The sequence below is a fragment of the Babylonia areolata genome, chromosome 12 (genome assembly GCF_041734735.1).
Source record: "Babylonia areolata isolate BAREFJ2019XMU chromosome 12, ASM4173473v1, whole genome shotgun sequence".
Classification (NCBI taxonomy): Eukaryota; Metazoa; Mollusca; class Gastropoda; order Neogastropoda; family Buccinidae; genus Babylonia; species Babylonia areolata.
Genome location: NC_134887.1, coordinates 25,360,749 through 25,376,250, shown reverse-complemented (window position 1 = coordinate 25,376,250; position 15,502 = coordinate 25,360,749). Strand labels below are relative to the sequence as shown.

General features: G+C 46.3%; 1 protein-coding gene across 1 annotated transcript; it reads left to right on the top strand.

The window, feature by feature from the left end:
* The first annotated feature begins 668 nt into the window (after window positions 1–668).
* Window positions 669–5,952, top strand: LOC143287872 (uncharacterized). The gene is made up of 4 exons (XM_076596109.1): window positions 669–719; window positions 1,884–2,020; window positions 2,708–2,852; window positions 5,839–5,952. Exons 1-4 carry the CDS (start codon window positions 669–671, stop codon window positions 5,950–5,952), a joined length of 447 nt encoding a protein of 148 aa, XP_076452224.1.
* The last annotated feature ends 9,550 nt before the right edge of the window (window positions 5,953–15,502 follow it).

Here is a 15,502-nt window from a genome sequence, read left to right as displayed (position 1 = left end):
ACCTGTCTTCATCTTTGGGAAATCGGAACAATGTCCATCCTTTTTTGCGCGAGTTTTTGCAGTTTACAGCAGAACACCAAGCCATTTCCTCTGCTGCCGTAACTGTCTGGCCGCTTGAGGGCGCATACTATTTCCGGGCGAGAGCTGCTCGCGCGGCGGCTTCACGCGAAGCGCTGAGTGATTCATCTCGCTAAGTTTAGTGCCTCTGGTCAGACTAAGCGCATCGGGTTATGATGCTGGTCAGGCAGATGTGGCGTAGCGTAGTATACGGATTTGTCCGAACGCAGTGACGTCTCCTTGAGCTACTGAACTGAACTGAATTTTTGAAGGACTGATACCTTCTTCGTTCTTTCTCTCTCTCTCTCTCTTTCTCTCTCTCTTGTCCAGCAGGAAATACGCGTGAACAATGAAGGTTTTGCCTCTTGTTCGTCTTAAGGTTAACCTCTTCCGTGACATGGCCATCTGATAATCTTTTTTGGACATCAGTTTCTTGTGGTCCTTGAAATTGTTCCGTTTCCTTAATTTTAGTAGTTTAGGTGCCTGAAAGAAAAAGTGGTGATGGTGGTGTGGGTATACATTTGTGTGGTCGCTAACAAGAGGGATGTGATGCTGGGTTTTGTGTCTGCCAGAAGAAAGCATCATCGTGGATGGTGGGAACGTTGGAATACATGGCACCAGAGGTGCTGATCCCAGAATGGAAGAAATCCATGCGTGAGTGTGTGAGTATTCCGTGCCTCAGTCTGTTTGTCCGTCTGTCTGTGTCACGGTGCGCCTGGCTGCCTCACTGTGTCTCGAGGCCTGGACAGCACACTAAGTTTATGTGAAGGTCAGGCTGGCATCTGTCTCTCTTTTTTGACTCACTTGTGTAAACAGCGTGAATCTATGTAATAATCCAATGTTCGGCTGTGTGCGTGTGTGTGTGTGCGTGTGTGTGTGTGTGTGTGTGTGTGTGTGTGTGTATTTCCATGGAAATACTTTGTCTGCCAATACCAAATTTGGATTGAACATGGGAGGAAAAATAACTTCACAGTCATACCAGTAATAGGTTATAAGTCTTCCGGATAAAACTGTAGCCTATTTCCACATCATGAACAGTTTAGTTCATTGAGGATCCGATCCAGAAAATGACAATTGATGTTTGGGCTTGAAGATGGCATGACCTCATTTTTTCTTGTTCACAATTAAAAAAAAAGAAAATACAAATTCTGGACAAAATACACCCAGTGACACTAATACACCATCGACGTATTCACTTCATATGAATATTTTAAAGTGGATACTGAATTAACTAGAATGTACGTATAAAAGACAAGTTCAATGTGTTGCGTGTGACATTATGGGTTGTGTGTGACGGTGTTATGGGTTTTGTGTACGTTGTTATGGGTTGTGTATGATGTTATGTGTTGTGTTTGACGTTGTTGTGTGTGACGTTGTTATGGGTTGTGTGTGACATTGTTATGTGTTGTGTGTGATGTTGTTGTGTGTTGCGTGTGACGTTATGGGTTGCGTGTGACGATATGGGTTGTGTGTGACGTTGTTGTGTGTTGGGTGTTACGTTATGGGTTGTGTTGTTATGGGTTGTGTGTGACAGTATGCGTTGTGTGTGACGTTGTTATGGTTTGTGTGTGACGTTATGTGTTGTGTGTGATGTTGTTGTGGGTTGTGTTGGTATGGGTTGTGTTATGAGCTGTGTGTGATGTTGTAGCGGGTTGTGTGCTTACATTGTAGCGGGTTGTGAACTGACATCGTTACGGGTTGTGTGCTGACGTGGGTCCTGGCTGTGTACTGACGTCGTTGCGGGTTGTTTGTGTGCTGACGTCATTTCGGGTTGTGAACGGACATCGTTGCGGGCTGTGTGCTGACGTGGGGTGTGTGGTTTGCAGGCCCGGGACTGTTATTCCTTGGGGGTGATGGCCCTCCACATGCTGTTGGGAATGAGTCACTTACCGTATGGAGTAGGCTTTGGGGACAAGGACTGGGCCGACGTCACCAGGGAAGAGCTCAGAACCAGCCTGGTTGAGTAAGTAGTCCATACAACTCAGAACTCAGAAAACTCATCATAAGGCACCAGCCTTCTTACACATAGGTGCACGTGTTGCACAAACTCTCTCTCTCTCTCACACGCACACACACACACACACACACACGATCGCGACACCCGGAAAGAGAAGGGTTGGGGATGGCATGGAACAGAATGCCATTCAACACACCACAAAACACAACAATACGATACAACACAGTGCAACACAATGTGCTACAAAGCCATGTTAACAATATTGTGCCAATGGCAACTGTAGACTTGAACATTTTGATTGACATTGTTAAAAGAAAAAGAAAAGAAGAGAAAAAAAAGAAGACTCACTGTAAAATGGTCCATCCTTTCTTTCGTGTTTTTGTTTGTTTGTTTTTTGTTGTCATTATTGTTTTTATAATGTTTTTGCATGTCGCTATTGGTGAATTCTTTTCAGGAATTCTATTTCATCAATGTATTGATCAATAACTATGTATTATCTGTAGTGTGTTGTTTGTTGTTTTTTTTCGAATGAAAGTCCCAGGTCAATTATTTCTACATGAAAATGGTCAACGTATTTTATTATGCATATCTTTACATATTGTGTCTTTTCGGGTTCTGTTTTTATTGAATGTTTTGTTAAAAACCAGTCTTTCTGTACTGTAAACCTTATCATTGACTATTGTGTCTATACAGGGGCATGAAGACAGGAGTAGCCCACATCCCTCACACGCTCAATACTGTGACGCGGGATTTCATCAGCGAACTGCTGCTCACTGACTGCTCAAAGCGACTGGGAACATATGGAGCTTATGAGCTCAAGACCCACCTTTTTTTCAAGGTATGCCAATTCAGCCCTCTGTCAGGTCTTTCGATGTTTAGACGCTGGAATCAGGATATCTGTCTTCAGTATTATTTTCCAGTGTTCAGATACTGGAATCATAACTTTTTTTTCTTTTTCCTTTTTTAAAGATTCTCAGTTTAAAAAAAATTCAGACGCCGGAATCAGGAACTGTTACGTTTGTACTGTTCTGCACTGCACTGGACTGTTCAACATTGTATTGTTCTGGACTGGACTAAACTGGACTGGACTGGTGGTATTGTGGTGTGTGTTCATTGTCACAAGATTTCTCTTTGGACTGTATGAAATTTGTTCTGCTCTGCTGCACCATAAAAACACATTCCTGCAGTCCTCCACCACCACTCTTTTTCACAACATTATGTTGCCAGAGATAACTCTCTTCTTGTGGGTAGTCTTGCACAAACCATGGGTTTATCGTCTTACCACTCACACCACCATAGTCAGGAGAACAGTGGAGTAAAATGAATTGATGGATATATAACGAAATGAATATTGTGTTTAAAGTCTTAGTCGTAGCCTGATGTACCCGGTATAGCAGCCTATTCATGCCCAGTTGGCTCTTACCCCTGCGTCAAGTCTGTGAGTCCACATTAACCCCAGAGTCTTTGCAGACTAGCCTGGACTGATCCCCGAGTGGAAACTTCTGCTGGTCAGATGTGAGGTCCTCATACTTGGATTTTAACTCTCTTCATACGAACGGCGAAAGAGACGACGTTAACAGCGTTTCATCCCAATTACCATCATCAAAATATTGCAAGCGGAACGCTCTTATACTAAGAGGTGAATGTTGACAAAGAATACCACAATTCTGACGACGGAAGCTAAAGGTTGGGTCATTGAGACACCCACTGGACATCCGAGGGGTCTGTGCAGAGGAGAAGAGAGGACTGGCCTTACTGAGTGAGTTAATCCTCCCATGTCCCTTTGGGGAGGGGTACATTTGGCCTTGTTAGAAGTTACCCCCACCCCTACTTAGCTGACATTAACTTCCAGTGAACTGGGGATAAATTTAGCATATGCATTTTGTATCATTTTGTTCTTCGATTTTTGTTGTTTGGACAGTTTTTCTCCCCTATCCCGTTCTTGATCCATGCTAGTCTTAGGATCTTTATAGACTTCGCTGGAATGACACCCGGGCTGAATTTGGCCCAGTCAGACCTGACCTCACCTCCCCCCGTTGATATTCAACCCTCGGTTGGGAGGGAGGGTGTTCACGTTGGGTTTTCAATGAACAAACCTGAAGCCTGAATCATATGAAAAGCTGTCCCTGAAAGGAATGTAGCAGGAAGGGATGAAAGTACAGGCACAGTGCTTGCTTTACAAGCTGGACGAGAGCTTCCATTCCCTTCTTGCCGCCATGTTGTATTGCAGAGGGAAGAGGGGGAAAGTGGTGCCAGTAGCATCTAGCCGAGAGTTATCCCTCATTCTTCTGCCATTCACCGGAAAACAGAGTATGACTGTCTACATGGCGGGGTTAAATACACGTAAAAAATCCCACTCTTGTACACGATTGAACGTGGTTGTCGCAGACTACAAACGAACATAAGAAGATACTTACGCTATGTTGTGATGTAGAGGAATGGAGGGGTTGTCAGTACACTCTAGAAGAGAGCAAGCATTCCCCTTCTTGCTGCCATGTTGTAGTGAGGGAAGTGGGGGTTTGGGGGTGGGAACCCAAAACGACTCTTCCCTGTTACTTCTGTCATGTTGTGATAAGGAGGGGAGGAGGCGGGCTGCGCAAGCTTGTCTAGAACTACCTCTACATCTACTTTTTCGTAATGTAAAAAAAGTGTCATGTGGGGTTGCCCAGATCTGTCCTCGCCTTATTTTCTCCACGTTGCTGTGGGCAGGAGCTTCACAAGTTATCAAAATACGTGTCCACCACCTTTACTTTCATTTAGCTGCAGTTGAGAGTGAATAGTAAAGGCTGGCACAGAACTACCCCCTTCCTTTTTTAATGGTTAACCCCTAGAAAGGTGGTAATTTCTAACTGGAAAATGTCAATCTTGACTAGCCATAAATGACCCTAGCCCAGAATGACGCCGGGGTAAAATCCAAAGAGGAGGTAATTTGAAGCTATCACACCGGGACCCGTGCATCATGGTCGTGTTCTCGTCCACCATATCACCACTGTGTAGATGCTGGAATCAGAAACTGCCATTCATCAGATCTTTCGGTATTAGTCGCTGAAATCAGTTACCGCTTAAGTCGGCCTTTGTCAAGTTTTGCTCAGACACTGTAACCGAGAACCCTGTTGTTTTTTTATCATGCCTTTTGGTATTGAGACGCATGACTCGTGAACTCTTTCACTTGTGCATTACGCTACTGGTCTGCCGTATGGGCGAGTTTAACGGCCAATTGGCATTTTGCCCATAAGGTCAAATTGTTCGTGGCTATGGTCTGTTCCGTGAAGGGTGGTGTAGTCGAGGCGTTGGTCCTGTGCTATTGGTCTTATTATTTGCATAAATTATTCGGCATTATTTGCATACTGTTATTGATATTATTTGCATGCTGTTGTGAACATTATTTGCATGGTTTCTTTGTCTTACTTGCTTCGTATTCTTTGTATCGTTTGCACATTGTTCTTTTCATTATTTGTTGCGCATTGTCTGTTATATTTTCATCATATTACTTGATTACATTTACCAACTCATTATAGTGTTGTTATTTGCATGGTTGTACAGATGTGATGAAACTTGGATACTTTTCCTCCCACTTTCCCTTTCTATCTGCCTGTCTCTGTGTCTCCTCAGTCTGTTTGACATTTCTTTCATATTAATTCTATCTCACTCGCTTTCCTTCTTTCTTTCAGTATTTCCCTCCAGTCAGCAGACACCCACCCTCCTCTGTCTGTCCGTCTGTCTGTCTGTCTGTCCGTCCGTCCGTCTGTGTGTGTGTGTGTGTGAGAGAGAGAGAGAGAGAGAGCACTACACTGATATGGTTGTGCATGTGTAATGTTGGTCAGGGCGTGAACTGGAAAGACGTGGCAGAAAAACGGCTGCAGCCCCCTGACGTCCCAGCAGCAGACAGCGAACAGTGTCGCCTCTCTGACGACAAACTGCCCCCTGGAGCTGTCTAGCATGGTGTCCAGCTCCACAAACACAGTGAACGGCTCAGTGGTATGTGACGGCACATGCTGTTCGTGCCCTCGGTTCCACCATGTGTGGAAGAGAACAGTTCGCACGCAGACAAGAAGATGTCCGTGTATCAGGCCAGCATCCACAGCACCATCTTTCTGCGGAACGAAGAGGCACCTCAACACGTCAGACTGCACACATTTCCTACTGTGTAGTGCTTGTGAGGCACTCTGGGCATCATATGACCCACAGACGTATTGATGTACAGAGAATCTTCTCCCTGCTCAACGAACGACGCTCCACGCAGGCCCGGCCTTATCACAGAGGATGGCCGTGGACGGAAAGACATTCTCTCTACAGCCCTGCACCAGGCACCAGATGTCCCACTCTAGCACCATGAACGTCGACAGACTGGCCATTAATGTGTTCGACATCGGGTTCCTTTGATCATGTCAAATGACAGATCGAAGTGATGTGCGTTACCTGGGGCCGAGGTCTTGTCGGATGCGTACATCAAGACAGTTACGCATCAACTTACGAACGCGGAAAGCCAACGCACGACGTAGTTCCGCAAATGCGTAAATGTGTGGTCATGACACATACTTAGTTGCTCGCGGAGCTACGTCGTGCGTTGTGAAGCGTACGTATGACGTTAAGCTAAAAATAGCTAAAGCGAACGGGAAAACCGTTTCCGCTGCACATCTCGTCCTCTTGCTCTTGCTAACATGGAAGACCAAACTGAAAGCTCAAGACAGAGGACGACAAATTTTACGGAAGAGGAGATTCGTTGTTTGCTGGAGCTTGTTAAAGAACATGCTTCAGCCTTGTTCTGCAGGCTGAACAACGCAGTGACGGTTAAAAAAAAGCAACAACTCTGGGAGGATATTGCAAACTGTGTCAATGCCAGAGGAAAAACACACAGGCCGACCCAGAAAGTGAAAAAAAAAAGGTCCGATCTTCGACTCAATGCCATCCGTCTCCGCAGCAAACTGAAAAACCCCCCCACGGGTGGCGGTCCTCTTCCTGACATTCCGTGGTGGCACGATGTCGTTTTGGACATTCTGGGGGACGAGTCATGTCTTCTAGAAGGAATAAAGCGTAAGTATTCTCTGTCTGTCTGTCTGTCTGTCTGTCTGTCTCTCTCTGTCTCCCTCTCTCTCTCTCTGAGTGGTATTTGGTGATTCAGGGTAAGAACAGCTATTCGATGTGCATGCTACTAACATGGTAAGATTACAAACTCTACATATGTGTTGTTTCTCATGGATTTCTTAGAAATGTAGCCTTTGTACAACTTTGATTCAGAAGACATATTATGTATGTGTGAATACATACATCCTCAGCCGTCCGGGTTGAGGATTGGAGTCAAGAGCCAAGGGCGAATCATATAGCCACTGTCTCCAAGGAATACACCCTGAAGTGGAGCCTGTGGTCCTTCAAAGTTCCGAAAAAGATTACTTTCACGCAAAATGCGAGAGTCATGCACTGACCCTGGCCAACGCACAATGCAGTTGATGATCACCATATCTGCATTGCAGATGAGCTGCACATTAATTGTGTGGTTGCCGTGGCGGTTGACGTATTCAAATTCGTTGACCACAGGTGCAATGATTGGAATATGTGTACAGTCTATGCAGCCAAGTACATTGGGAAAACGTGCAATCTGGTAGAACCTGTCTTTCATCACATCAGCTTCTCTCTGTGAAACAGGAAGCTTAACAAATTCCCCCAGTCTTCTAGACAACACTGAGGAGAATCGATCAATAACTCTTGCTACTGTCCGTCTGTCAATTTGGAACAAATCCCCAATCACTCGATGAAATCCCCCTGTTGCCAAAAAACGCAATGCAACTAACACTTGCATCAACGGAGGTAGCGAACCTCCTCTCTGGAGGAGATGCTCCAGCTCATCTCCAAATATGTCGACGAGAGTAACGATGTCTTCCCGTCGAAAACGAAACCTAGCAAACAGGTCCACATCATAAACATCAAACGGGTTGGTACGGTCACGCAGAATCCGTTGACGTCTGAAATTTCGACGCATCAGTAACCTAAAGTATACTCTGTTCGCTATGTTTCTTCCTGACACGTGTTCTACGCATAGGTTTACGCCTGGGGGGGAGCTGTCGTAAAGGAACGTCGAACGTAGCAGCAAATTTTACGTTCCGCACACGCCATGCCCATCCTCTTTAGGGGCAACGTTGTACGTACGGCCTCCGCCAATGCGTAACGTTGCTACGCACCCGACAAGACCTCGGCCCCTGAACACTGAATTCTGAATTCCGTGGTCTCGAAACACGGTAGCGAACGGAGAGAGAGAGAGAGTTTTTCAAAATGAGTTATGAGGATGTTTTCTGTTTTGGTATGTACATTAAATTGCTTTTTGAAATATAAAACAGACAGAAGCATAATGAATGCTATTGTTGTTGATGTATTGTTTTTGGAAGATGGATACTGATCAACACAATTAGTAACTCTGTGACACCATGTGTGCGCGGCATATGATATGTATCTGTGTCGAGTGAGTGCACACTGTGTCTAAAGAGACATTCCTTTGTATCATATATCTGTTGTTGTGCAGCACTGATTTCTGTTCGTGGAATTCGCGTTGGTCATCACCACCCTCTTTTCTCTCTCCTTTTTTTCTGTGTGCAAGTGTGTTTTGTTTTACTATAGAAGTGGATTTTCTGCGGAATTTTACTAGGGATAACTCTCTTGTTGTCTTTGGTTTTTCGCGTCCGCTACGTGCATGCTATTCGTGGGACTTCGGTTCAGCGTCTCATCCGAATGACACACACAGACCACAACTCGAGGTCTGCATAATGGAAGAGGGCGGTGCAAGCGAATATCTCGGTCTGTGTGTGAATTAAGACCCGTGACACTCGTTTCCTAGTCGGCCACTAGGCCACCGCTCCACTGTGTGTGTGTGTGTGTGTGTGTGTGTGTGTGTGTGTAGTAAACGTTAACATGGTAGTTTCTCTGGAAATATTTTGTCTGTCTATACCAAATTTAGATTAAACGTAGTTGGAAAAAAATCCTCACAGTCATACCAACAGTAGGTTGTCAGTTTTGTGGATAAAGCTCTATTTCCGGATTATGAACGGTTTATTGGGCTATTCATAGGACTTCTCGGTCTGTGTGTGAATTAAGACCCGTGACACTCGTTTCTAAGTCGGTCACAAGGCCACCGCTCCACTGTTTATGCGTGTGTGTGTGCGCGCGCGTGTGTGTCGCCTGAACAACGACAAAGCTAACTGGGGAATTTTTACTTCCAAAAGTGGAGTGCAGCAGCAGGAAGAAACAGTCTTGGAAAGCGAAGATCCTGCTGACACTGACACGGATAATCTTAGAATGTGCCGGAGTAGGCAAGACTCTGGCCAGAGTGCTACTCAACCGTCTCATAGCGCACCTTGAGCAAGGTCTCCTACCAGAGAGCCAGTGTGGCTTCCGGAAAGAACGCGGGACTATCGACATGGTGTTTGCTGCCAGGCAGCTCCAGGAGAAGTGTCAGGAACAGAACGCCGACCTTTACTCCACCTATGTCGATCTGACCAAGGCCTTCGATACTGTTAGCAGAATCATGGAGAAGTACGGATGTCCCAGAAAGTTCATCACCATCATACGGCAACTACACGATGCGATGCTGGCCCGAGTCCAAGACAACGGAGAGACTTCAGAACCATTCCCTGTCTCCAACGGAGTCAAGCAAGGGTGTGTTCTTGCCCCCACCCTGTTGAGTCTCATGTGCCTTCAGAGACGCTGACGTAGGCATTGGCATCAGGTACCACACAGATGGCTCACTCTTCAACCTCAGGAGGCTTCAAGCAAAAACCAAGGTGAGGACAGACACCATCAACGACTTCCTGTTTGCTGACGACTGCGCTCTCAACGCTGCCTCCGAAGCTGACATGCAACACAGTGTCGACAAGTTCTCTGCTGCCTGTGACAACTTTGGCCTCACAATCAGCACAAAGAAGACTGAGGTGATGCACCAGCCAGCTCCAGGAAAGCCTTACGTTGAACCAAACATCTTCATCAACGGGCAACGATTGAACGCGGTGGACAAGTTCACATACCTGGGCAGCACACTCTCTCGTACAGTTGTCATCGACGACGAGGTGAATGCCAGACTCGCCAAAGCCAGTGCTGCCTTCAGCAGACTCCATAAGTTTCAGTTTCACTTTCTCAAGGAGGCGTCACTGCGTTCGGACAAATCCATACACGCTACACCACATCTAGACTCCATAAGAACGTTTGGAACAGGAGAGGCATCACCCTGGAGACGAAGCTCAAAGTATACAAGGCCATAGTTCTCACCACACTGCTCTATGGATGTGAATCATGGACGGTCTATAAACGCCATGCCAAAAAGCTGAACCACTTCCACACCACCAGCCTCAGAAAACTTATCGGCATAAAGTGGCAAGAGAAGATCCCTGAAACAGAGGTGCTCACTCGTGCAAACTTGCCCAGCATCTACACCATCTTGATGCAGGCCCAGCTGCGCTGGGCAGGCCATGTAGTTCGCATGCCAGACCACCAGCTCCCCAGGAAACTGCTGTACGGCGAACTCCAACATGGCAAGCGCTCCCATGGAGGCCAAAAGAAGCGCTTCAAAGACACTCTGAAAGCTTCTCTGAAGGCCTTCATCATCAGCCACGACACATGGGAGCTGAATGCAATGGACAGACCAAAGTGGCGTTCAGCTGTCCACAAAGGCGCCAAATCTTGTGAGGCCAACAGAATCGCTGCAGCAGAGCAACGCAGACAGGCCAGGAAAAGCAGTGCCAGCAAGTCCCCGACAGCCGCCACCATCCCCTGTCCACACTGCGTCAGAACCTTCCGGGCGCGGATTGGGCTGACCAGTCATCTGCGCACCCACAGAGCCCAACCCACCCACCCCTAGGATGACTAGATGGCCCTCGTTGATCCCGACGGACGAACCACTGGTAAGGTGTGTTCCGTTGAGGGCTGGTCAGGAAAGGCGGGACAGAACGCAGATGCAGCGACTCCGTCCTCCAACTTGGAACCGTCAGTGAAGATTTTTTGAAAGGTGGGGAATTTGTAGTTGAGTTCGGAAAAGTAAGTCTTGTAGGCCAGTGAACTGGTGGAGACTTTACGGAATGAGGCCAGATCGAATAGTACTTCAGGTGTTTTAAAGGTCCACGGTGGGCTGTCGGGGAACTTAGAGAAATCTGAGATGCCGCCGACATCCAGTTCGGCATTTTATATGTGTGGCTGAATGCGGCTCCAGCTCTGCGTAGACAGAATTCAGTGCTGGGCAGAGGAGAACGGCTTCACCTTTTCTTCCACGAAAACTCAGTGTATCCATTTTCACAACTTTCGACAGTTCTATTTGAACCCTGAAATCCGTCTGGGAAAATCCACCATCCCGGCGGTAAAGGACGCCAAAATTTGGGTGTCATTTTTGATTAGAAGCTGAATTTCCTCAGCCACATTAAACAACTGAAAACCTCCTGCCAATAAGCTCTGAACATCATCCGAGTCATCGCACTCAAGGACTGGGGCACTGATATGAAAACACTTTTCGGCGTAATAGCGTTGGACTTTCAGTCTGAGGGTCTCGGGTTTGAATCTCGTTGACAGCGCCTGGTGGGTAAATGGTGGAGATTTTTCTGATCTCCTGGGTCAACATATGTGCAGACCTGCTAGTGCCTGAACCCCCTTTGTGTGTATATACACGCAGAAAATCAAATGCGCACGTTAAAGATCCTGTAATCCATGTCAGCGTTTGGTGGGTTATGGTAACAGGAAGATACCCATCATGCACCCCCCAAAAAATGGAGTATGGCTGCCTACATGGCGGGGTAAAAACGGTCATACACGTAAAATGTTACGTCTGTCTGAGTGTGTATGTGTGCATGCGTGAAATCTGATTGAATGACACAGGAAACGAGTGATGAGCGCCCTGTGTCAGCCGTCAGTTGGCTATACCCAGGTAGGCAACTTCTTTTGCAAATGACCCCGTATTTGTAAAGCGCTTAGAAATTAGTCTCCGACCGCAATATAAGTATCCATATCAATCAACAACAACAACAACAACAACAAATTTGCACCTCTGGACTACGGGTTTGTAGTCTACGGCTCGGCCAGACCGGCTTATTTGTAATTGCTGGACCCGATACACCACCAAGGGCTCCGTCTCAGCTTCGGCGCGTTCTGCACCACCCCTGTGCACAGCTTGTAAGAGGCGGGGGAACCGCCTCTCTAATCGCAGATTGAAGCTGACCCTGAATATAATTAATTATTTGAAACTGTTTTCTGATCCGAAAAATCATGCCGTCGGTCGTGTCTTCAACCACCCTTTCAGCAAGAAATTTGAAGGCAACAGAAACTTCATCCCTCCACGTGGAAAATGCTGATCTGGATGTCGGTGGCATCTCAGATTTCTCTACGTTCCCAAACAGCCCACCATGGACCTTTAAAACACCTGAGGTCCGATTCGATCTGGCCTCACATATCATAAAGACTCCACCAGTTCACTGGCCTACGAGACTTACTCTTGGATGGACTGCTCCACTTGATTGGACTGCCCCTCTTGGGTGGACCGCACGTTGGACCATCCCTCCTGCTTGGACCGCCCTTCTTGGTTGGACCCCCCCCCCCCCTCCCCGCCCGCTGGGCTATTCCTCTGGCCTAGGCCACCCACTCAACATATGGTTTTCCCGTTGTCCAGTCTGCAGTATAATCTTCCTTGAAACGCCCATGTTGACAAAACTCCTGGAAGATTTATGTACTCGTACAGCCTTTGTAAATTTAGCTTTGTCAGGTCTTCATGGATCCGTATATTTGTATTTTTACCGTGAAATTCCTTTCTCTTTTTGAAGATGGTTGTCCTAATGTTTCTTGTTGTTAATCTTACTATAACAGGTTTTGATTTTGTTTAAATGGCCCTACTCTATGAGCAACATTAATGTGATCAGCAAGAAAGAATTCTATTTTCATACCCCTTCGAATCAAACTGATCACCTTTTCCTGTGTTTCTTCTGAAGATACTGTCCGACTATCGTCTGGAAGATTCACTATCTTTATATTGTTCTTTCTTTCTTTTGTTTTTTGTTGTTGTTTTTTGCTGCCCCATCATCTGCACCGTTTCAGTGGCATTACTATCACGCCGCTCATTTAGATTCCCCCATACACGTCCACACCCGGATTCGTCCGTCACAGTTCCAGCGTCGGCAGTCCGCAGGGAACCATCGATGGTAGGTCGCCAGGAGGCCACACACCAGAGGAGACCCTGCACTGCTGCTGACTCACTTCGGTGGTGTTCAGTGGTGCCTGTTCTGATTTAACGTACTTATGACACCATCTACTAAGCCCCCTACTAACGACAATAATGGTTTAGTCGCGGAGCCAGACTGAGTGAGCGTCCCTCCCAGAGTGGAGACCGCCACCACGTCCCTCAAACAACAGCCCCCCATAAATCTGCCGACACTGAAGACATTGACAGGACTCACCCCAAGCACGGAAGTGGAGGGGTATCGAAACTGAGGTCACCATGAGAGCAGGGCATGAAAGGCCACAGACTGATTGAGACTGTTTTGTTTATATTGATGATGATAAAGGAGGAAGAGGATGACGATAACGATGTTGCTGTGGAGGTCCATTTTGGTTTGGGACTGCGTGACAAGGCTGTACTCAACGCTTCCTGTCATAATGATATCCCGGCGTTAACCAGGCCCGAGAGATACAGACACTTGCAGTGTTGGTCAGGTAATTAGAGCAACACACCCAAAGACGCATCCTTGGAGTGGATGACACTCGACTGTGTGGTCCCAGTCTCCCCATTTAAGCCCACAGCACACTCAACTCTGGGTAGGAGCCGGCCACGGGCCGAAAAACCCACCTCTGCTGGGATTTGAACCCGCGTCCTCCCAGCCGTCAGTCCGCGACGCTAACCACTTCGCCACGGCGGCTGGTATATTGTTCTTTCTTGTATACTGCTCCAAAGTGTTCCGGAGTTCTTTTTCCTTTCTAACCCTTTTCTCTAGTCTTTCAACATCCTCGAAAATGTCTTCGTTGGTTATTTCAAGCGTGTGTATTTTTTCCTTCAAAAAGTCATTTTCTTTTCTGAGTTCAAATATTTCCTATAACACCTTCTCAATTTGAAGATTCAGTGTCTCAACCTGTTGCTTATTTGTTTAGGTGTTACTCTCTATCCTGTTTAGCTGAGCAATAAGTACACTCCGTCTGATTATCTTCATTTTTTTACTCCATTTCTTGCTCGTCTTCTTCTTTACTGGTGAAATCGGTAATCTTCGATTGTCCTGGGTTTATGCAGTCAGTTCTTCGTTTACTCATTGATCTTTCTCTGTGTAAACTGTTGCCTTCCTCCCGTATTAATGGGTTGTGATTTAAGTCATCTGTCTCTACACTGTCTCCCTCTCCACCTCCACTGCCCTGTCTCTTTTTACTCCGCCCTGTCGACTGTCTTCTCTGACATTGTCTCGACTGTTATTTTTTCCTTTTTTTTTCTTCCCTTTTCTTTGCCCTTCTCCCTTCTTTTTTGCTTATTTTTACGAATGATGGCACACGAACACACAATAGAATGAAATAAAGCACACAAGGCCTACACCGTAATACCCTTCGTTCACGAACAGAGCGCCATACTTAATCTCGCAGTCCACACTTAATCCGAATAAAGATCTCTACAAATTTCTCGAAGGTGACGTATGAAAATTCACAACAGACACTCATTTGTTGATTTTGTTTCTAAAACCAAAGTAACATCACTTATTTTTCTTTTTCACAACAGACACTCATTTGTTGATTTTGTTTCTAAAACCAAAGTAACGTCACTTATTTTTCTTCTCTCTTTTCCCTTTCCCTTTTTTTCTCTGTCAGCGACTGGACTGCACCCCCCTATCCTGTAAGTCAACTTAATATCGAACCGAATGTGCTTTGTTCGAATCTGCTAACAGTTTTTTTGTTTTCTTTTGGGGGGGAATGGAGTGGGTGGGAAAAAAGGTGTGGGGGTGTTATAGGAGGGAGGAAAGAAAAGAAAAGGAAAGGGATGCTTAGATCTTGGCCACTGACCGAGGACAGGCGCATGGTTGATATGCTTCATGAATTTGTCGCAAAATATCTAAGACAGCCAAGCATAACAAAACAAACATAGCAAACACTGTATACAGTCCATGCCAAAAAGATTCACCGAGACATAGTTGCAAAGATTTGAAGAAAAAAAAGGTGGTGCATTTGAATGGGTACCCATTTCTCGTGTTAGAGTAGCAGATCAAAATAATGCTCTTACTCATTAATTGCTCGCTTGCCATCATATGGGGAAATGGTGGGATGGCGCCATCATACAGGTCAACCCTGTGTGAGTCAAAGTTTCAGTTACTACGCAGTCACTACTCACACAGTCTGCTCCCAAGTTGTCGACACCCTTGATGTCTTTGAAGGTGAGGCTGTGAGACTGGAGCTCCACAGCCCGCGCTATGCGGTGTCGACTGACACCTGAGAGGATGACAGTGGCCCTCCAGCACAAAACGCTCTCTGCAAAGGCAGTGGCAAAACCTCTGTACAGCCAAA

Coding starts and splice junctions, on each gene's coding strand:
- LOC143287872 (XM_076596109.1), top strand. CDS start 669: ATGGCACCAGAGGTGCTGATCCCAGAATGGAAGAAATCCATGCGTGAG. Junction 720..1,883: donor AGAAATCCATGCGTGAGTGT/GTGAGTATTCCG, acceptor TGTGGTTTGCAG/GCCCGGGACTGTTATTCCTT. Junction 2,853..5,838: donor AGACCCACCTTTTTTTCAAG/GTATGCCAATTC, acceptor AATGTTGGTCAG/GGCGTGAACTGGAAAGACGT.